This window comes from Neopsephotus bourkii, unplaced genomic scaffold (assembly GCF_033783945.1).
Source record: "Neopsephotus bourkii isolate Nb327-2 ecotype Australia unplaced genomic scaffold, CSIRO-AGI_Nbou_v1 NB_947, whole genome shotgun sequence".
Classification (NCBI taxonomy): Eukaryota; Metazoa; Chordata; class Aves; order Psittaciformes; family Psittacidae; genus Neopsephotus; species Neopsephotus bourkii.
In genome coordinates this window covers 255,390-279,009 of record NW_026901441.1, presented here as the reverse complement: position 1 = coordinate 279,009, position 23,620 = coordinate 255,390, and the positions used below count along the sequence as shown (strand labels likewise).

Sequence of the window (23,620 nt, the reverse complement as noted above, 5' to 3'; positions counted from 1 at the left end):
CCGTGAATGGGTTTGAGCAGATTAACAGTGTACAGTCCTGCAATCAGTCAGTAAGGTCACGAGATAAATTACGTTTACCTGAAGCACAAGTCTAACAAAACAAATAGTTAACACATACTGAGCATCAACAGGATACCAGCTTAGCTCAGTTCTCTCTGTATGCTTATTTCCCAATTACTCCTGGCTTATTTCTATTCTCTGCATACAGAGGAATGCGCAGAGGAGGTTTAAGATTAGGCTGGCTGTAGGGCTGAAGTTGGCCTAAAATTTCTTTATCTCATATCTGCTCATTCTCCACAGTTTTCTGTTTACATATTGTGCTAAAAACCACTGATGGGGCTGTATTCTGAATAGGGCCACTGAAATGTGCTGTTTTAGAAGTAAACCTTTGTCCAGAAAGAGCTGCATGGCATAAGCTGCAGAGCAGGACTGGGAGGGCTGCAGGCTGCAGAGCTGGGAGATGCCGAGTGGAAGAGAATGGGAGAGGTTGCTCCTGGGGCTGACTTTCTCATGGGAAGCATCCCACAGTACAAGTATGCTCTATTCGGGTATAGTATTTAGTGTCATTTGGCCATCAAAGAAGGAGCACATTTTATAAAAGAATGTAGGATTTGAAGTGGTGTTTTGGGGAAACCCCAACTCCTTTTACAATGAAAATTAGCAGCTGTGGAGGTGCAGAACACTTTTGAAAATCAAGACCTTGATTAGATGCTGGTAAGACGTCACTCTTAAAACTGTGTATGAAGTGGACTATTATGTATTTAAGTTTTCTGCCAACTGGGAACTTACTGAACCCTTATGTGCCACTTTTGTTTCCTAAATGGTATGTTTAATCATGAAAACCCTCCACATGTACCTACAGCACAGTATAACCTGTTTGGAACGAAATTACGAAAAGGGGCTCTAAGTGTCTTCTGACAAGGCAGACGAAATCAAAAGGTGGTATAACTCCAGAAGAGGAAACTCCATGTTGGATTAGGAAGTGAATTAATGGGGTATGTTCAGAGGACTCAGGGCTTCAGAGATCTCCAAGTATTAGGACTGTCATCCACTAATTTAACCTGTCTCTCAGTACATGGACATACCTGTAAGAAATGGAGCTTGCGTTGTTATGGAGTGGCACCTAACCCTTAATTTCTCTTTATCCATTTCTTACCAGCAATAGATCTATTCAGGACAGATGAAATCCTAATATTAATAATCCATTTCTTCTCTTACTTCCTTCTGTCAGATTCCTTTATTGGTATTTTTGTAGAACAGATCAAATACATATACAAAAGTATCTTTAAATAACAAGCCTTTACAATTAAAAAGGAGGATGGGAGTCCACAATACTATTGCACAAATGGGCAAAATCTGTGACATTTGTATACGCTTTGCTAACGGACTTTTGGGCTCCATCCATGCTAATGAATTAAACAGTGCCAGCAAATGTTCTTGGGACTGGAAATTGATTGTGTCTAAGCTCAAGCTGACCTTGGCATGGTTTTGCCCTGGCCAGCAAGTGCTCTCTTGAACAATTTGTTTGCTGTTTCAGGGTTAGCATAGACCATACCCAATAGGAAGTCTGGATATGGCCACCTTGTTTTGGAGATTAAGAGAGCTGATTAGTATTGATAGGTATAGTGGAGTGCCAGTTGGGCTCAGTGCCAGAGACTAGAGAAATGTGTACTGTGAGCAGCTTTACCATGCAAGGCTGGGGTGCTTGGGATGCAGCACTACTTGTAAGTACTCTTCCCCACCATCTCCAATGGAAAGGAGTAACAGCGACTGTGCATCTTCCCTGCCTGTTTCTCACAAGCAATGAATAAAGGACTTACAAATAACAACAGCAAACATCTGCTAAACTTTGCCTCATCATGCACTTTTTGCAGTTGAGAAGCTGCCCAGACTGACTGACCTTCCAGGCATCAGCTGTGGTGGCTGTAGTATCACCCCTTCCCTAGCCTACAGAGGTGGCACCCTCTCTCCTGTCACTACGAAGACTGGCACTCCAAAAAGAATCAGCAGAGGCATGAAAACTTACAAGGGCAAATTTAAAAGACATGAAAAGACTGCATGACTGCCTTGGATACTGTCAGAGCACAGCACTTATGTACATTTACTGTTCATACCTGATTTTCATAAGAACAAAACACGGTACTTCTATTCAGGGCTATAACTGACTGTACTTTGTCTGCAGAGGATGCCAGCCCAGAACTTGTGGTGGAATTTCTGAATGTCTTAGGTTTTTGCAAGGATGAAAGAATTCAGATGAATCCAAACATCTTTACGTGTGCATAGTCTACACAGTTACAATGAACATGCTAGAGGAACAGAATCTCATCCAAGCTGCTTTAGTGCCCTTTTTGGACTCTGAAAGTGAGTTAAAACATGTATGCAGACATGACCATATTTTGCACGTACTGGGCACACAGGACAGTCCAGTCAGAGCTACATTACCAATTGGTTCACATTTAAGGAGCTATGGGACTCCCTTAATTTCTCCCCGTTCAGACCCAGAAACGTTCCCTTCTTGCCTCCGCGCCCGAGTCCCAGGCCAGCGCGCCTCGGCGGGTTCACCAAGTCTCTGCAGTGCAAAGCCTTATCGGTACACGGGCAGCTCCCGACACAGGCTGCCACTCTGCTCGACGCTACAGGAGCAAAACGTTACTCCCCGCGTTTATTTTGTAGGACGTTGCGCTTGCCTGGGAATCCCACCCGTTCTCCAGCTGCATCGGCCCGAAGACGTCGGGTGCTAAGGCTGCGGGGAGCAGAAACGCACCCGTGGACGTAGACGAGTGCGTGCATGTGCCTCGCTGCTCGCCCCCCCCCCGCCCCCTGGCCGGCCTAGGGAACGCCCCCCGGGTGCTCATGCGGCTGCCAGCGGCAGAGAGTGCCTGGCGCTGGGGCAGCAGCGGCCTCTCCCTTCCCTTCCCTCCCCCGCCTGCGGCGGCGCCTCCCGCCCGGCCCCAGTCCCAGCGCCAGCCCCGGCCCGGTCCTGTCGTGCGCACAGCGGTGGACCCGCGGGCAGAGCTCACGGAGGGCCATGGCGCTGGGCTCTGTCCTCCTCTTCCTCCTCCTTTGCGGTTCCGCGGCGGCCGGGTACGTGGGGCCGGGTGGGTCGGGTGCGGGCGGGTGTGCGGGGCGCCGCGTCTCTCCTCCCGCCCCAGCGTAAAGCAGCGGGGCGCTCCCCCGAGGGCGACTGTGCGCCCGCCGGGCAGCCTGTCCGCAGCGCGGGCACGGCCAGCCGGCATCACCTCCTGCCTCCGCCGCGGGTGCGACAGAAGAGCCTTCCAACATGTATCGTACGTTGTTATGTGGACGCTGTTACTGGCCTGGGGATTTCATTTCTCTCTCTGCCCTTTCTCCCTCTGCCCGTCTGCATTTTCCAGCCCTACGTTCCTGGTGGCAGCTCCCTGGAACATCAGGCCTGGAGCAAACGTGAGTGTTGGGATAGCCCTGCTGCCGGATAGCCCAGCCCTGGTCACTGTAACGGGAGAAGTGATCAGAGATAACGAGACCATCTTGAGCAGGGAAATGGTCTTTGAAAAAGGTAAGAGAATGGAATTGGCCTGGGAGGATTTAGATTTGTGTTCTCCCACAACTATTTCGTTACTCTTAAAATATCACAGCTTCTAGGTGGTACTAAAATAGGAACTTGATTTTACCAAGTAGGAGTCACTTCTGGGAAAACAGTCTTGTATTCTGCTGGCTCTGTCTGCAGGCAGGTAACAGCACTGGATAGTGAGTGGTTGCATGGGTGTGCTAGCTCATTGTAGACTCTGCAAATAATCAGGTAGTAAAGTGAGATGGATGTGGGGTTTCTGAGGAGTCAAGAAGTACTCTGGTGGCCACTGAAGAAGTAGTACTAGCAGAGCTGCTCACTGGTAGGCGTGTTGTTAAGGTGCAAGGTGGAAGCAATTGAGTGGAATAATGGCAAGGGTGGAACAAACAAGGTGATACAGCATCTGGAGCTGGTTGCTTCTTATGCCCTAAGAAAGGGAGGACATGAGGACAACAGGAAAACGGAGATGACTGTGTGAGTTACCATTACTTGGAGGCTATGTGCATTTGCAGAAACATAATTTTTCAAGGATCAAGAACTGAATCGTGGGACAGGTTGCGAATTGACAGTAAGTAAACCTTGGAACAGGCTGATTTAGTGTTATGACGCCCTATGGGCAGTAGCAGAGTAGTGGTGGCAGCTCTGAGTAGTTGGAGAGCTGAGATATTTTTGTCATTGCCTCTTTTTATAAATGGTGGTTGGGAACAGAAGCATAAGATGTCCTGCCTGAGATTTGCCCTCATAAGAAGAAAATATTTTTGTCTGGATAATCCAGCGTTTGGACTGCTCGTAGCATGAAGAAACATAAATGACACCCAAGCTCTAGCTTTTTATTTGTTAGAAGGAGAGTCTGGGAGCAGCATAAAGCCCTAAAAAAATCTACCCTGCTATAATAAGCTTTCTTCTTGTTGGTGTCATCTGATTTTTCTGGAATGTCTTAATGTAGATGCCTTAACTGGAAGCATCACACCTTCATTTAAAAGCCTTCCTGAAACCCCACCTGTCTTCACAACCTATATACTCAGAGGCTTTGAATGTGATGGAGTGCATTTGACCAGATTAAGAAATTCATGGCCCCATATGCAGAAAAGCATGTCCGACCCAAACTCATCTGGCTATTTCAAGTATTCTGAAAAAGTTTTCCAGACCTGTGCCTTGGCAGGCTTTGCTTCAGATGGGGTATTGTTTATCCACTCTAATTCTATACTGTTATCAGATGTATGTCCTCCGGCAGCCAGTGTAAAAGCATAATCTTGAGGCAAATTTTATGTTGTGCTATGGGTAATTAAAAAAAAAAGAAATAGTTGATAAGTGTTCATTCCTGATTTATATCAAATTTATGTGCCTAATCTGATAGTGTCCACATCTAACACTGATAGTTGTGGTGATGGATGCCTAAGGCAGTTACTTTAGGAGCACAGATTTGCTGTTGTCTAAAATCTGCATGCAAATGAAACAAGCAGGCTGTTATGCCGATGGTCCTTTATCTCGAGTCTCCATAACACACTGCATGCCATATTTAGATCCTGTTTATGCAAAAGTACAGACCAAGCCTATTGGGCTAAATATGGTGGAGGAGTCAGCAGTGGATGAAGGAACATTCTTACTCTGTGGAGAAAATAACTTGTATTTGTTATGCTATCAGTAGTGAGCTTTCCTCTTTAATGTCATGATTCCTCCTCAAACCTTTCCTGACAATGTTTTGATACAAGAAAACCCAAGAAAAAGCAAACCCAAACCAAATTATTTACTGTTTTTAAAAGAAAAACTGTCTTTTCCTTTTCTTCCTCTAACTATGCTGGCTTTTATTTCCTGATTCTGTTCTGCTTAACATCAAGTTCAGTGAGCTTTCCATGAGTTTCAACCTGTGTGGTGGTGTCCTTTTCAACATTAAAAACCAGACAAGCAACTAGTAATTCCAGGCATGTGACAATGCATGGTTGTCTGTCTGCACAGCACACAGACAATGCTTGACACTAGGAGTTGCTGAAGTTAGAGTGACGGTGGGTGATAGGAACAGGAATGACATTTTATCAGGCTAGATACAGTGAGGAAGAAGAATAAATGCTATAGTACATTGCTTGAAATGCGTGCATTTATTGCTGATTTTCAATCTTTTTCCTGGCTTTAAAATATATATTTGGTTTTTCCATGCTTTTTTACTTGACAAATAGAACAGGGAAAAAATAAGAAAGGTGGTGAGCATGTAGTGTATTTCCTTTTGCAAAAACCCTTAAAATTTAGTATGTGGCCATCCATTCTTTAAAGTCAAGTTACATAATTTGTTAGTCATTCGTTCTCTGTGAACAAATTTGTAAGCAAAATTGTTATGGGCCAGGAGCAAGGGAACTGCCCTGTTCAACAGGATGTAGTGTTGAAGGCGTGTATCTCAAAGTGCTTCAGGAGTGGATACTCTGTTGTGAATAGGGTTGCTCAGAAAGAAGTCTGTTAGAACAGGATTCTGAAGCTTTGAATTCTTCACTGAAGAGCAAAACAACCTTAAAATAAGATATGTAGTGATATTGTTGTAGCTGTGTTAGTCTTAAGAATGTGACTAAAGGAAGATTGGGGGAGGTTTTATTAGGCCAGCTGTTGCAGATGAAGGAAAAAACGTAAATGTATCTCCAGGCACACAAAATCTTCTCTAAATGACATCATTGCTGCATATATTAGTGTGCAGAAAACGTTGCTTTATCTGTCACTTGGGCATTAGGTTACACAGAGGGGCTTATATAGTGATAGATATTACTGTTCCTGTGGTGCACATGAGTTTGATGACTTTTATTGCTGTATGTGTCTATGCAGAATAAATGTTAAGGAAGGCAGAGTGTAGCTGCAGTTGTTGACTGTGCTGCATAACCAGAAAGCTGGAACTGATTGCCTGTCTCGGTCATGCTGCAAATTCAGTGGCAACGTTTCCTAAGCTGGCTTAGTTATACTCTGTATTTTTCCTTGCGTGGTGACAGCAAAAGCAGGGGATTAGCTGCTTTGAAAAACTGATCTGACTGAAAAATAAAGTTTTGATTTTGTTGAATGTTTGTTTAGGCTGACAAGTTCCCTGGTTCAGTGTGCAAACATTTGTGTTGATGGAACTGAGGTGGGCACAGAGTTGGGAACTGGGGGCAGAGAAAAGGCTGAGGACAGTGTTTTTACTAGAGCTGTTTAATTTTGCGGCTGAGTTCAGCTGAATACCTAAGTGCAAGAGTTACTACATACCTGTCTGGCAAAGTGTATCTGGAGTTGCTTGAAGTTAAGGATGTGCTCTGGTTTTCCAGCAGCATCTCAGTATGGTGCATGTACTGGTCAAAATTTCTGAGTTAGTTTTGTAAAAGGATCTTGTTGAATTAAGGCACAGTTATTTTTCTTCATATAATGTAACTCTTGCTTTAGGTAAGAAATAGAGTGCTTGCTGTCTTACGGTTGATAAAATATTCCCTGCTTTAATGTTACTGGAAGTGGAATTTTGATAGCTGAGTGATTCTTGGGAAATGGTCCATTAGAGAAAGGCTTTATCAGTGGAGGTTGGTTCACATCTTTATCACGGTTTTCATATCACAGAGGGAAAAGAAATACATTTATTAATAAATGGCTACTTTTCATTTCTTGGAGTAAGGGAGAAAGTGTGCATACAACATACATTTAAAGAAGTGCTGATATTTTGGGCTTGTCTCAGTGTTCCAGAACCCAAATATACTGTGGTAAGGGAGACTGTTTAAGACCTATGTTTTGGTACAGAAATGAAATTAATTAGATTAAATATATGGAAAACAAACCAACTCAATGTCTGCAAGAAGGATGTTGCTGCTACAGGTAAACTTGTGAGCAAGCACAACCGAAAAAAAGGACAGTGCATCACCAGGAGAGAGTAAGTTTCCATTGTCTGCAGCAGACTTCTGAAAAACAGAGAACACTAACTAAAGCTGCTTCTGTGCACCGTATCAAGCCTTGACACATTTTTTGTGGAGATGCAGTATTGGAAAGATCCTCGCCCTGATTGAAAATGACTGCAGAAGATAACAATGCCTTATGTGCAATTTGAGTTGCTGGTTTTCTGGGTCAACACCAGAAAAATAATGACAGGAATAATAGGCAAGTCAAAATTTCTGCATGAATAGCTTGATTTTCAGTGATTACAATGAAGGCTGATTCTTGCCATGAATATTTATCCAGTCATTGATCAATAAAGATGTCGTATGCATTGGCAAGAAGCGGTGTCTTACAGGGTTTGCTACCCAGACATTGCAGTGTGTGTTAGTGCATGAGAAATCTTACACCTTGTTGTGAGAGCTTCTGAAAAGTCTGTCTTCCTTGCTGGTGCTAGAATGATTTGGAAAGAGTAAGTAGCATATAAGTTGAAAAACAAATCAGTTTTAAGAAAAGCTTTCATATGTATTGAGGTGTCATCATTTACCCGACTGCATGAAGGTTTTTAATTCTTAAGATTTAGTTAAAGCTTCTGGTGTTTAAGGTAAACATAATGTATTTAAGTCATGGTGAGTGAAAACTACTTTGTGAACTGAAGAATCTGGTTTTACAATAATATGAGTAGTTTGTATTCTCTGTAAATTTTTTGTTAATTAGTTTGCACTGCTTTTCTGTACTTCTAGAGGGGAATAAATGTACTTGTTGACAGAGCTAGAGCATGGTTAATACTCTACTAGGATTTACAAAACATGATAGAGTTTGTGAGACAATGTGTCAAGCTCAGACATGTAGTGATCATCCATATAGACAATGGAAAAACTGCTTTTACCAGAAGGCGTGCTTTGCATATTTAATAATACAGTTCTGACCATGTTAGTATGTGAACCAGTAAAACCTACCAGGAGTAGTAAGTTGTAAAGTAACAGCTAAATGGAAATAAATGGCCTAAGTATGCCAGTCCCTTTTGTTAACCTTGAGTTGTCTCTGCACCTTATTTCAGAATAAAATGGCAGACTGGTAACAACAAAATCCATGCTGAAAATCTACACAGTAAAGGGTTTTCCTGGCAGTTCAGTGGGACAGCTCCTTTATCTGCCCAATTCTGCATCAATGCCTAAAAAGCCAAACAGCAGGAGAGCAGGAGTCCCATGATTTTGCATCCATAACCTCCACCTCAACATGTATGTGTAACTATGCTTCATGAAAAATAAGTTGTCAAATAGTCAGCACATGCAGATAATCTGTGCAAAATCAGAATTAAGGCAAAGTTTTTTGGAAAGGAGGTCTTGGGGCTGGATCCAGAGACAAGGGAGCTAGTAGAGAAGAGGGTGATCTCTTATGAACTTTTCTATTGATGGAGAACATAGAAGAAAAAATTCCCAGATTTCTGTGTCCACTGTTGAATCCATCCAGGCTTAACTTTACTTTCAATTTCTTTATTTCCTCCACCCTAGCAGCGCAGGGGGATGGGGAATGGGGGTTGCGGTCAGTTCCTTACACCTTGTGTATGCTCCTGCTTCCCTCTCAAGGGGAGGACTCCTCACACTCTTCTTCTCAAGTGTGGGGTTCCTCTCATGGGGGACATACCCTGTGAACTTCTCCAGCGTGAGTCCTCCTCATGGGCTGCAGTTCTTCAGGAACAGGCAGCTCCAGTGGTGTTCCCTTGTGGGGTCACAAGTCCTGCAGCAAACCTGCTCCACCATGGGCTCCTCTCTCCATGGGGCCACAGGTCCTGCCTGGAGCCTCCTCCATCACAGTCTTCCCACAGGATCACAGCCTCCTTTGGGCATTGCCCTGCTCTGGCAGGAGGTCCTTCATGGGCTGCAGGTGGAGATCTGCTCCCCAGTGGACCTCCATGGGCTGAGGGCACAGCCTGGCTCACCATGGGCTGTACCGTGGGCTGCAGGGGTATCTCTGCTCCAGTGCCAGGAGCAGCTGCTGCCCTTCTTCTGCACTGAGCTTGGTGTCTGCAGAGCTGTTTCTCTGACATATTCTCACTTCTGTCTGTAGCTGAAGTTGCTGCATTTCCCCTCCCACCCTTCTTAACTGTGATGTCCCAGAGGCTCTACAACTGTTGCTGATGGAATTGGCCTTGGCCAGCAGTGGGTCCATTTTGTGGCTGGCTGGAATTGGCCCTATCAGACACAGGGGAAGCTTCTAGCAGCTTCTCACAGAAGCCACCCCTGTAGTCCCCGCTGTACCAAAACCTTGCCCTGTAAACCCAATACAGTGGGCCCTCACATGAGATGGAAGTAAATTATGGAACTCTGTCCCAGGTATAGTTGATGGAAAATGGGATTGCACAATTTCATGAGAAGTCCACCAATGGCTGGTCCAGTATAAACCCACTGATTTTGGCTTTTCAAGCCCCAGTCCTCAGATTGCATAGGCTGACAAGGCTATGCCAGGAAGGGTCACTCTGTACTTTATGCTGTTCAGATGTCTCTCCTTGACTGTTGCTGAAGATGGGACCTTGGGCTAAAATGACTTCTGGTTTGACCCTGGGAGTCTGTACTACGTTCTGGAAAGCGTTTGAAGAGAGATGGGAGGAATTGGGGTGAAGTGTCAGGAGAAGTGTGCTATGCACTTCACTGTTACCCTTCAGGTACAAAAAGGTAGCTTTAAAGAGAAAAGGAAGAGAGCTAACAGTGGAGCTCCAGATGGCTCAAGGGTGATGTTTTTAGTGGTGTCTAATTAGAAAGATCCAAACTGAAGTGTTGAGGGTTATACAAGTACCTGCAGCAGCAGGAAGCGGTTGGGAGATTCATGTGTCTCCAGTCATATACAGGTGACTTCTCTTTTCATGAGACTCTTAACGACTATTTGCACTAGCAGCATTGTGGGTTCCCATGCTCAACTATCCCTGACTACTTGCTTTTGAAGGCAGAGTTGAGATCGTGTCTGCAAAGGTTGTATAGTACATGGCAAGAGGTTGTGCTGGTTCCCTTGGGTTTGCTGTAGTCCAGATAAGTATGTGCATAGAAAACATGGCCAGGGATTTATATTGCCCTTATTTACTACTGAAGAAAGTCTCTGGTAATATTTTTATATATCTAAATAATTCTGTGATCTCAGAAAAGTTATGTGGCTTTATCATCACAGACTCTGAATGCATTCCAGAAAATGGAAGAAAAACGATATGAAAACAAACCTCCTTCTTTTACTCCCTCTTAATAGGAAACTTAAATACTTCCTGAATGCTTTATTTGCAGTGGCTGTGTTTCAGAGGTGACTTGGCTTTAGAATTTAAAAATAGAATTTAGAATTTTGCTCCAGTTGCAGCAACTGATGTGATGAGGGTGGTACTGATACTGCCAGATATTTGGTGTAGACAGGCTAAGCCACATTTTGTCCGAGTATGATTTCCCTGTGTTTTAAGTCAGAATAAAACTGCAGCTGCTTTAATCTGCAGTAATAGTGGCTTTTTTTGTGTTTACTTTATGGACAGCAAAGTGGGTAATAATGATGGCCAATAGCACCTTGAAAGCAGGATGTGTGGAAGCCTGTGAGTTTGTGTGTTTGTGTATAGTCACCAAGGGAAAACTAAATGAATGAAATTAATTTCCCGTTCAGTTACGTAAAAGGTTTAAGTCTGAGATTGGTCTGAATTTTTTGTGTAGTTTCATAGAGTGGATCTGCTGTTAAGAAAGGTTTCTTTGTAGTATTAAAAAACAGCTGACAGCTGTAAATGTATAATTCATGGGAATACAGTTTCTTTGGGTATGGTAGACAGTGATAATGTCATGTGCATGACAAAGAGTCCATGGATGGTTCTTAGAGGCCAGTCTTGGGCAGAAGCTGGAAGGAGCCTGCACTTGTGTTTAAGCGTCTGGGATGGTATCTGCTGGATAGCTGTCAGAAGGCCTGTGATTAGAGAGATGATTTAGTTCTGGAAACATGAAGCTTTTTGTTTTCCTACCCAGCATGCAGTGTCTCAGATAAACCACAGAGCATTTGAGTGCTGTCTTCTTGCAATTGGCTGCTCTATGACCACTCCGCTGACAATGGAAATAATAGTATATGCCATCAAGTTGGTTGTTTTACTTTAGGTGTGCTGAACAGAGAGTTAAATGACTGAATTATGACCTAAGTCAGAAAAGACATTGGAAGGAAACTTGGTGCTTGCCTGTGGAAGGGACTGTGGATGTACTACGTCAAGGGAATGGTCGCCTGGCACTGGCAGTGTCTGTCTGTCTGGGTGGGTAGGAGATGGAATTTTTCCTCAGGGGTGCATCTGGCAGTGCTGGTAAGAGAAGAAGGGCTGAAGTGGTAAAAGGGACAAGCAGGAAGGTACCATGACTCCTTTGGTTGTGAAGTAGAAGGACACAGGGAATGCCATGGTGAGGGGGTAGAGGAGATTAAGGACAGCAGTCCTTCTCTTCATATCTTGTGGTAAATCAGTATCTATTCTGTCCTGGCCATGACTGTTTCTGCTTGTGTTTCTTGTAGTTGGGTTTCAACCATTCTTATGATTGTGGAGTAAAACCAGACTGGAGAAAAACCTTTGGATTTAGCTGTAGAAATTTTTTTAGTATGAATTGTCCTGGTTTTCAGGAAAATATCCTTACACTGTGCATTGCGGACAGAAGATAGAAATTGTTAGTGACTGCAAACTGTGGTAACACGTGGCTTTAACTGCAAAAAATGTCTGTGCCTATTGCCTTTCTCCTGTCCTCTAGAGCTGAGGTGCCCTGTCTCTTGACCGGACCCTCAGGTGATAAGTTCTGGTACCATGTCAGATTGTTTCTTCTTTCCCTTGACACCTTTCCTCATAGGCAGCACTGCTACCCTGCCTCTCTTTACCTCCCTTTATAATTTCTTAGTGCTTTTAGCCAACAAAATTGCAAAAAATGACTGAAAAGACTGAAGGGTGGTGGAAATAGGGAGTAGGGTAATGGGTGGCTGTGGAGGGAACTGTATGTATTGCTGGCAGGCAGGAAGGGTTTAGAAGGCTTTGTGGAGCAAGTATATACCACTTTGCTGCAGGCCTGTTGGCTTCATTTAGCTTTGGATGTTAGCCTGCAGACTGCTATTTACTAGCAATCCCTATTGCATGCATTTGAGTGCTGTATTGCCCCTCCTTCTATCATGTGGCCCAAATTTAGCCATAACTCAACAGCAGTGGCTCACACTATGTATTTTTGGCTACTTGCAAAACTAACCATTGCTAATTTGGGTGCTAATCTTAGGATAATAGATGAGGACTATAACACATTTAAAGAAAACTCTGAACTTGACAGATTTGCAGGCCTTTTTTGACGAAGAAAAAAGTATTTTTCACTCCCTGGACAGTTTTGACCCTGGTATTTATGCTTCTTGTTTTGAGACCCTAAAATAGTATGTATTTTGGATAGGAAAAAATATGGGAGGGCATGGAAGAATATTACTTTTTACTTCACTGATGTGAGTTTTTTGAAATAGACTCTGCAGGAGAAAAAATTCCATTTACCACCGCAGAGAATATGCTTTCCTGTAAACATTTCCTAAGCATGGGTGTGTGAACACAGCTGCCAAAGAAAGACGTGGCATCATTTCAGTAAATCAGTCTGCAGTGTTCCCAGTTGCATTTTTATTTTCTCACACAAGACTAAGAAGGAATGAGGACATAGGTAGAAAAGGTTAAGTGAGAAGGTCTCTTTGTAGTGATACCTGCCACATGAGCTAGAATATAGAGTCAAGACCTGTGTTTGTGTAAATTAGAGACTGAAGTGCTGCTGTGCTGATTTCTGTTAGCATAACCTCTAGATCACTGTAACAGGCCATACAGTCATTTTTCTGGAACCTCTGTCCTTTTTGGGGAGTGGAAGATGAAACATTTAGGTGTAGTCTTGTTGCTGGTGGTGTCAGCTAAAGAAGGGGTAACATAAGTTTCTGGGTCCAGCTCAGGCCCATGCAATGGGAAGAATGTAAGATACCATGGTTTGTGCAGCTCTCCATTAGGTCTAAGAAAAACATGCATGTATTTAGCTCTGTAAATTTATTTCCTATTTGCTTTGCTGATAACAATACTACTAGACCTTCAAAAAATGGCATGGTGGCAAGGTACATTAAAAAGATGACTTAATTTCCCACTGCTGTGTGTACTAGTGACATGTCACTATCACATTGCCTTTGATTTCTCTTCAGCTGGACTGTCCTAAATGCCAGGGACTCTTAGGAAAAAGAGGCAGGACAATGTGGCATTTGTTTCCACAGTATTTCCGTGTGTTTCCTCAATGTGATATTTACTGAATGAATACAGTACCAACTTCAGGAATTCTGTGAGAGAAATGATTTTGTGAGTGACGAGGAAGCATATTTTTTCTTGAAGGATCACATGACTTCTGTGGTGATTTGTTTGTTGCTTGTTTCTTAGCTTTTCCTCAAGATGAGTCTGGAACAGTCCACTGAATTTTTCCTACCTCCCCCTGCAGCTAAGGCATGACTCCCAGCTGGGAATTTTCTCTAACTAATCCCTTGCAGTAGCAGGGACCCATGCTAATGCCTGGTCTTTTCCCTCTGTGGCCCACTGCAGGCATGTTGGTTAGTCCACAGCTGTGGAGAGCAGATGTGACAAGTCAGGAGGAAGCATTCTGTGGTCTATGAGGCGCTGGTGCAGATGGTATAGCTGTTCTGCACTGCTTGCTAAACCTACTTCTGCTGCCTGGAGTTAGTTACTTGTAATTGTTGGGAACTGTATTTAATAACTGTATTTAATAATCCCTTACAGGGATGTCCCCAGGGGTTGACAACTGCTGCAATTTCTGGGGACAGTGGACTTGCCTGTGTAAATTGTGTAGAAGTGTTGCACACTGCACGTGGGTAAAAATGCCCCGCTACATGACAGCAGAGCAGTGCCACATGTGGTTAACTCCTTATAAACCCGAGGTTGCCATATGATTAAATATAGCTTTAACTGATCAAGCAGGCAGAAGAATATGGTGAATTTCAGCAATTCAGCATTGGCATTGTCCTGGTTTCGGGTGGAGTATAGTTAATTTTCTTCCTAGTAGCTGGTGCAGTGCTGTGTTTCGGCTTTAGTCTGAAAACAATGCTGGTAACAAACCAATATTTTAGCTGTTGCTCAGTTATGCTTACTCCGATCAAGAACTTTTCAGTCCGTCATGCTCTGCCAATCAGGAGGATCATAAAAAGCCGTGAGGAAGCAGAGACAGGACACCTGACCCAAACTAGCTAGAGGGGTATTCCATACCACAGAATGTCATGCCCAGTATTATATAAACTGGGGACAGTTACCTGGAAGGCCCAGATCATTCCTCAGGTATGGCTGGTTATTGGTTGGCGGGTGGGGAGCAATTGTGTTATGCATCACTTGTGTTTATTGGGTTTTTTTCCCCTTTTATATTTTCTCCCCTTGTTATTTCCCTTATCATCAGCAGCAGTAGTAGTATATTATTGTTATTGTAAGTTATTAAATTGCTCTCCTCTCACCCTGTGGGGTTTACATTCTTTCGATTCTTCTCATCCTGCTCGGGTGGGGGAAAGGGCAGGGGGTGAGGGAGCGGCTGCGTGGTGCTGCATTACCAGCTGGGCTTAAATAACGATAGGCATAAAGGAAAGATTTTGCCTGCAGCTCTTGCTTGAGCACACCCAAAGCCATCTCTGTGCATTGCTGAGCAGAGCTCCAGGGAGTTGGTTGCGCCTTGGTAGTCTCTGAGAGCATGAGAAAATCTTGCATGACAGGGAAGTTCACCACAATGCCAAAGAGTTTTGAATCTACCCAGGCTGCTCAGTTCCTAACAAAATAATTATGTAGTGACATGAATTTGAACATTACCTCATGCCCCGGCGCCTCTTTTATGATTTTCACTGGCTGGGAATGAGACGGTGCTCTGAGCTTTATCAAGGCAGCCAGGGAGACTGTAGCTCCCTAATGCTGCTTCAGAAGGTAAATACTTTCTGAGTTGCACAAAAGCGAAGCTACTATGATTTAAATTTCCCTTCTACCCAACCACTTCCCCCTCTGCATCATGACTGTATCTGGCTCAGACATGATGTTACATCTTCCAGGCTTGGGAACATGGAAGAAACCCAGGATTACCACTCTAACGTTTCTGTCATTTGCATGCTAGTTGCTCTCAAAATAGGTGGAGACTAGCAGGCACTGCCCTGGTGAGAAAACTGCCAAGTACCTGCCATGTTATGTGAAAGGTTGCTTTGGAAGCCATTAGATGCTGCATAGAGCAATGTGTGGTAGTCCTCCCCTCCCCAGTGCAAGGGCTAGGTGCTCTGCCCTTGCACTGTGTGTATACTAGTGTGTTTGCCTTGGTGTAGGTAAAGATGGAAAATAGAAGCCCCGCGATGTGGGCTATGGTATGAATATCAGATTTGTGTTTAGTGTTTCCCAGTGTACTGATTGCTACAGTTAGCTGTGTTGGATAGATTCAGGCTATCATAGCAATACTTACCATGTGCATATATGCTTAGACACGAGATAAATAAAACTGAGTTCCTGTTTCTTTCAGCAGTGATGAAGTTTTTTTTTCCTGGTGACTCAGTCTCATAGCTTGTGATCATACAGAACCCAGTTTCAACACAGCCTTATTTTGCAGAGGGATGGGAACTAGAGAAGGGTTAGGCTTTTATTATACAACTGAGAGAAATTTCAGGAGGTAGTTTTGTGTCGACATTGTTGTTGATAGTTGCCCTACATCCAGCCTCTTTTACAAGTGAAATACCATAATCTCTTACAAAAAAAAAAAACACCAACAAAACCCAACAAAAAACTTCCTAGTTAACAGTAGCTCTGTCTCTCCTGAGTTAGGAAGATGTAAGTTTTCCTTTAGCTAAAATGATGTCTCTTTTAGTGCAGTTGTTTGGGCATGGAGTTGTTTGGGTAGATGGGAATAAATACATCAGTGAGTCTGGAGGGATTTACATTGCCTATGAATCAGGTGCTGGGCAGGACTATGTAATTCCTCTCCTGTAGCTGGAAGTTGTCCTGTAACCCTGTGTGCTAAGCAAGCTTGGCTGAGCATGGGTCTCCTTCCCAACATGCAGTGGGGCAGGGTGCCCTCTCTGCTGCCTACTGAGAAAAGTGTGTGTTTTGCCTGGGACTTCTGTTTGAAAAACCTGAAAGGCTGGTGGTGTTGCTCAGTCAGTGACTTCATGGACTGCTTCTCGAGTGGAGAAAGGGACAGTAGGAAAAAAACTGTGGTTTTAACGGTAGCATAAACATGTTGTGGAAAGAACTATGTTGCTTAGGGCTGATGCCACCCATCCCCATTAGACTTTTGAGTACAAGGATGAAGTACTGGAGTGTGCTACCCACAGACATCATTTGTCGGATGTGAGTCATTTGGTTTAACCCAGGTTATAATTTGAATAGATGGTACGTGCTGGATGGGATTTTTAAGTTAGGGCTCTAGCAGTGGCCAGGACAACCCATGTTCAGTCCATAGAGACTTCTGTTTGTCACTGTCAGAGGAAAGAAATCTTTGACTTTTAAAATTAATATTTATTGGACTTCAAAGGTCAGTGATTGCTTCATCGTGAAATGCTTTTATGTCCAGAATCAAGAAGGACATAAATGAAGTATCTATTTTTTTTCTTACTCCATGAAATAAATGAGTAGGTATAGGTAGGTATAAATTCATTGCTCTTTAGGAGGTATAAAAAGGTTTGGCTTAATACAGTTAGCAAAAGCAGACATGGGTCTGTTTGAATCAGGAGTGTGCCCTGGCAGCCAAGAGGGATAACCACATCCTGGGGTGCATCAAACACAGTATAGCCAGCTGGTTAAGGGATTGGTTGTCCTGATGTATTTACATTGGTGCAGTCTCACCTTGAGTCCTGTGTGCAGTTCTGGGCTGCACAATTTAAGACGGATGTGGAGGTACCCCCCAATGTATCCAGAGGAGGGCAACAAAGCTGGTGACAGGTCTGGAAGCGATGTCCTATGAGGAGCAGCTGAGGACTTTGGGTTTGTCTGGTTTGGAGAGAAGGAGGCTGAGGGGTGACCTCAACTCTCTACAGCTTCTGAGGAGGGGAAGTGAAGAGGGAGGTGCTAATCTGTTCTCCCTTGTACCTAGTGAGAGGATGCATGGGAATGATTCAAAGCTGCAGCAGGGGACTTTCAGACTGGATATTAGGAAGCCCTTCTTCAGAGAGAGGGCAGTCAAACACTGGAACAGGCTTCTTAGAGAGGTGGTCAATGCCCCAAGGCTGTCAGTCTTGAAGAGGCATTTGAGCAGTGCCCTTTGTAACATGCTTTAACTTCCAGTCAGCTCTGAAGTTGTAAGGCAGTTGGACAACATGGTCATTGTAGGTCCCTTCCAACTGAAATAGTCCTGGTCTGGTCTGTTCTGTTCTGTTCTGTTCTATTCTATTCTATTCTATTCTATTCTATTCTATTCTATTCTACGCTATGCTACTCTACATTTCTCTATTCTATCCTACTTTACTCTATGCTACTCTACATTACATAATTAAATAAAAGCTGTGGCACTAATGGCTCCATGATGTAATGATGTCCAGGATCTTTATATCTGCTGACCCGTTATCTAAAATAGCTAAAATATTAAGTTCTATTAACCCACATACATTAATATATTGGTAACATATTCTTATGGTGATGTAATGAAATGAGGATGGTTAATACTGAGTGCTCCTTTGCTTAAGGGTGGTAAATCCTGTCTGTGGTTTTGAAAATTTCAGCCTTTATCTGATCCTGCAGTATCAATGGAAAACAATAGTTCGTGTGGAGCAGAGGACTGAATAGATGGTAAAGGTGTTTCAGTTTATGTGAACGTAGAACACAAATGTTCAAGTGGATAGCCTGAACATCAGCCACCACCAGACAGAGAAGTAATGTTGCTCTAGATTGGATTTTGTACTTTTGCAACTCTTTACATGTTCCATCAACTGTGTAAGGGAGGAAGGGTTGGAGGGTTTGTTGGGGCTGAGGGTTGGTGCCCAATGGAGAACCAGCTTTAGATTGTTGTAGAGGTAATGGTTGAGCATAGACATGCTGCCACAATACTGACTTTGTTTTATAGCAGTGAAACGACCAGGTAGGAGGATACTGCTAGAGGGAATGGCCATGATTAATTTTTTTTTTTTTTGCCATTTTGCCTTTCTTTTATAACATGGGGTTTAAAGTATTTCTCTCTTTTATTCATTCTATAAAAGTTGTTAATCTTGATAAAAATGACTGCAAAAAGCAGTCACCTACTAAACTGCAGAGGAGATTAATACAAGATATCCTGGGTTTCTTTTACATGTGAAGAAGTTGCAAAATCAACTTATTTGCAGAGGCAGGTGGATGCTTTTGTTGTAGGGCAGTGTTATTTAAGAGGGGAGTTGTTCTCAAGGACAGCAGTACCAAACCATACTGTCCTTGTTCAGGTAGTTCTCAGCAGGGACACCATTGGTACCCTCAAACCATGGTTTAAGTGGAGCACTGTATTTCAGTTTTTCTGGGCTGTTCTGGGTTGTTCTTAGCAGATTTGGGACGGTAGTGATTTTTAGGTTGTTGCTGAATCTAATAGCCTGGTGGTGGTGGGACTGTGTGTCTGACTGGGGTACTGGGCTTACCCCATGCTGGTGTGCTTCTGGGCTTGTGGTGATGGATGTGTGACAGTCTGGGTACTCCCCTGGGATGGGGCTGGGTGTTTTGGGGACCTACACCTGCCATCCTTCCTTCATGTGTCTGTGGAGATGAGCTGCTTATCACATAACCTAATGGTGGCTGACAGTAGCCTTAACAGGACTTGGGAGGAATAAATGTGGTGAATAAGATGCTGAATGAAGTATAATCAGTGTGCCAAAACTGACTAATGCAGCAATTGCTTCAGGCTGTATATTTTTGTTTGCTGCCAAACACTGTCTGGGCATTAATCAGCTGCATGGAGGGAATTTGGTTGTCCAATGAGTTTTACATGCACATAGGAATGGGGGAGGACCACTGCTCTTCTAATTAACCTGTTAATGTTGATGTTTTGCCAAGTTTTTATAAGGCTTCTGACAACGTGCTATTTCTTCTTTTTTATTCAGATTCCTTTGGGACTCTCATACTTCCAGTAGTAAGTATTTCTTTCCTCCTTCCTGTTGACTCTGTAACTTTTCATCAGTTGGTGTTGATAAGATGATGTATTTTGTGTGTGATCCTAGCTATTTTCACATTCTCAGATGAGTGTATTTACTGACCAGTAAACCAAGGAGTTTTCAGATCAAGTGCTTTGCAGCTTCTTATAAGTAATTACAGGATTTTGGAGGTGACTTCCAGCATCAGCACATGCTATCATAGAACCTGAACACAGAACTTTGCTTTGTTTTTTCTTTTTGACTGGCTGGTACTTACATCTCTATTTCAGACACACCATAAGGGCTAATTAGAGCTGAAAGAATTGTGCAGAGCAATGATTGAGAAATATTGAAAAAGAAATGTGTTTATACACAATCTTCTTAAGGATTTAGAAATGCATATTCAGTGGGAATACATAGTAAACTAACTAGTCAACAAAAATGTCAAATACTGAATATGAGTCAAATACGTCAAATATGAATGTCAGTATGAATCCTGAATTTATAATCCGGGATGTTCATTTTGACAACACAATCTAAAGAATTTTGTATTTCTGTTAGGAAAAAAGTTTTACTAAAGTATATTTTTAAACACCTGTAACCCTAAGTGTCCTTCAATCCCGTGGGTTTAAAATTTTGATCTCAAATAAACTATATCTGATAAAATAATATGGAAATGTTGGATAGATAGATGGTTAATCAATGACAATGAGCAGCTCACCATTATGAAGACTACTAGGTTGAAATGCATCTGTATGAACTGTAAATTAGCCAACATAGAAAATTCAAATAAAAAAAAAAAAAGATTAAATTAACAAGTTCTTTAATATAATCTTACCAGGTCTTAAAAGTGTTCAAGCACCTAAGACTAGGTGAGGTGAATTCCTCCTTCTCTTGCCACTATCTGATGTGATGAAAAATGATTCGTTTTTTTCATTTGTGTAGCACAGTAGACTTATGTTTTGACCAAAGTGTAGTTGGCTGGTAACAGAAGGTGGGTTTCAGTTTTTGGTTTCAGCTGTCATATTTTCCAGAGGGAACAGTAGCTTCCTTGTCTGAGGTGCTTGTGATGGTGGCTGGTGTGGTCAGGAGACGTACATGAGATGGCCTCTTTCTCTCTTGCATTAGGAGTGCCAAAATGGGGATAGTAATAACATTCACTTGGGGGATGTACTGACTAAGATAAAATATTTTCACAGCATGTTCCTACTACCTGCTGGTCATATTTGGGTTGAGAAACGGCCCTTTAGAGAAATAGTAGGTGGGGCTCGAGTAAATAGTTATTTCCCATGATTGTAGCGGTGATCTTCTGAAAGTGTTGTATTAGTACAGTTTCTGTTAGGATAGATATGTGACCCAAAAGGGTTACTTTGCACCTCAGCTGGCCTAATATACTACTGTGGCAATGCAAACTTCATTGTCCCTGGCTTTTACATCAAGAAACCTACAACACACAGTTTTGTCACTATGCTGAAGTAAGGAAATACCTTTTGAAATACAAAACATATAAAAATCAAGGGAGCAACCCCATGCTATTGATCATTTTTTATGATAGGAAATAGATACAGCAAAATGCATGAGGTTTCTACATAGCATTTACAGACTTCTAAAGAAGATACCAAAGACAGTCCTTGCAAGTATGTTAAAATAATGGTGCAAATGTCCAATTTGTTGCTATGTTGAGGCAAAACAAGCTTATTTTTCCCCCATTTTGATTTTGAACGTTTACAATGGTTGCTGGACTTCTCGTAGGGAGTCCTGTCTGCTTTTTAGGGAATACACCATCTTTAATAAATGGTAATATTTGTAAATGAATTAATTTTGAGGTAGTATTTGACAGCTGCAGTAACTAAGGCTGTTCTTCCTATTTAGTATATTCCAGAATACTTGGCATGGAAGCTAGGGAGTGTCGAAATATGTGAATCATATGTTCTTGGCAATGTGTATACGAAATCCTGTTGAAGAGAATGCAGAATCTGTTTCAGTGGGGAGCTTTGCACCTAAAATTTAGTTATATAAGTCCAGATTTTAAATGGGAAATCTCTTCTTCCTGTATCATTGTATGTCTGCTCATGGGTGAAAAAGAGCCTGTTTATTTTTCTTCTTCCTGATGGTTTCTTTCCTGTCTTGTTTTTAAAAACAGAAAGTCAACAGAGAGGGATGAAATGTAGTTGATTCTTCTTTATAAGTTAACACGCAGAAACATATTCGATACAGACTTTTAGGTCTACCTTATTTATCAGCCTGTGACATTTTTCCCTATTTGGGAATTTCCGTTACCTCACTATGCACTCATTATGAGTTTTGACAGTGCAACAGCCTTTCATTATAGACCTTGACAGGATACTTTTGAAGTGCTGTGCCTGGTGAGTTAACGGCTGTAATTTTCATTACCAGTGCAAGAGGAGTTTTTCATTTCCATATGTTATGCTGAAAAATGCAAGCCTGTCTGTTTTAGTTGTCTTGACTTCAGAGGTTTTACTCCAGATTTACTGTTGTAACTGCAAACAGAAGCATGTGACGCTTAAGCTTTTTAGCAGAGCTGCTTGCTGAAATGAGCTATGTGTTGTGTTAAAACCCTTTTCCTTCTTCGAAGAGAAACTCCTAAGCAGATGATGGTACAGAAGCTGGCATCTGGGCTGGGGTGTCCCTGGGGTCATTCAGTCTCTGTTGAAGGTGAAATTCCCTTGTGCTGCAGCAGCTCTGCTTCAAGACTTTTGACCCCTGTGGCTGGGATTCCTCCCACCTAACTTTAATAAATGAACTGATGCATCTGAATTACAAGCTCTAGAATTTTCTGTCCACTGAAGGGACACAGAGAGAGACCTTTGCATGCTGATTCTGATCTTACATGGTCAAATTTCCTTCCAGTGATAGCTGTCTGTGTTCACTGCCAGCACTGAGGGAGCCTTCAGTGTCTATCCTAAATAAGCTAACCATACAAAATGTCTCTTCCTTTGTTCCTTAATATTTTGGGAAGAATATTTTTTTTTTACTTTCTAGATGAATAGCAATATGTGCTGTAATTCTGTAATTATTAAACAGAAATGAGATGAAATCTGTGAGTTTTGTATTGGAAAACTGAAAAACCTCACCTCAGGAGATTTTCAGTCTGACTTTTATTTTTTTACCTCATAGGACATGAAGCTAAAGCTTATGAAAAGAAGTGCAAGTTTTTCTTATGTCCTGCTCTTTCATTTTTGGAAAATTCATTACCAAAAAGTGATGAAATCAGAAAAATATTAGCCCCCAAAATAAACCCCATAAAATTTCTAACAAACTATGAAAAGAAAAAATTGAGGATGTTATGTTCTCCTGACAAGTTCAGGAATATCTCAGATCTTTATGTCAAATGCTTTTGGAATTACAGTATCTTCAAGCATATTTCAGATACTTAATAGAGAGTCATTATTTTCTTCATAGCTGCCTTTGAACAGTCCTTCTGGGAATTATGAATTACTGGTGGAAGGCCATGCTGATGGTCGGCGCATCTTCTCTAACCGTACCAGCTTGATGTACATGTCAAAGAGCATCTCCGTATTCATCCAGACTGATAAATCTATTTATAAACCAGGACAAGAAGTGATGTTTCGGATTGTCACCGTCTTTCCTGATCTCAGACCTTACAAAGCATCTCTGAATATATATATCCGTGTAAGTACCCACAGAAATCTCATTATACATTGGAATTTGTCATATGTTTCAACTTTTATATTACAAATAAAGTTCAGATGTATTGCTACCTAAGTCTTGCTAGCAAGACCACCCATGTTTAACATGCAGTCTGACTTTTCTCCTAGGACCCTCGGAAGAAATTGATTCAGCAGTGGTTGATGGAGGAAGGTGATTTGGGTGTAGTTTCCAAAAAATTTCAGTTGTCAATGAACCCTCCACTAGGAGACTGGTCCATAGAGGCAGAAGTGAATGTGAGTATAACACTGCCAAATTACAGATTTCATTTCTTATGGTAGCTTTGAATAAAGTTGTGTTTGCTTTGGTGAAGCAAACTCAGAAATAAACAGGGACCATGAGATGAAGTGATCCTTCTCTCACGACAGACCCAAGATACTATGCAAACCTCACAAGATTTTCAGTAGCGTATGGTTTTGTAAGGAAAGATATAAA

At 42.3% G+C, this 23,620-nt stretch overlaps 1 protein-coding gene across 2 annotated transcripts in view; it reads left to right on the top strand.

Moving 5' to 3' along the window:
* The first annotated feature begins 3,250 nt into the window (after window positions 1–3,250).
* CD109 (CD109 molecule) overlaps window positions 3,251–23,620 on the top strand; it is a 77,293-nt gene continuing 56,923 nt past the window's right edge. Inside the window, exons 1-4 of one of the 2 annotated variants that reach the window (XR_009726291.1) lie at window positions 3,251–3,535; window positions 19,466–19,494; window positions 22,919–23,149; window positions 23,296–23,421. Coding sequence is in view for 1 of the 2 variants with exons in the window: in XM_061358518.1 (XP_061214502.1) it covers window positions 3,298–3,535; window positions 19,466–19,494; window positions 22,919–23,149; window positions 23,296–23,421 (624 nt within the window). In the remaining variant the exon portion in view is untranslated. The remainder of the gene's footprint in view (window positions 3,536–19,465; window positions 19,495–22,918; window positions 23,150–23,295; window positions 23,422–23,620) is intronic. The other variant, XM_061358518.1, reaches the window with a different exon arrangement.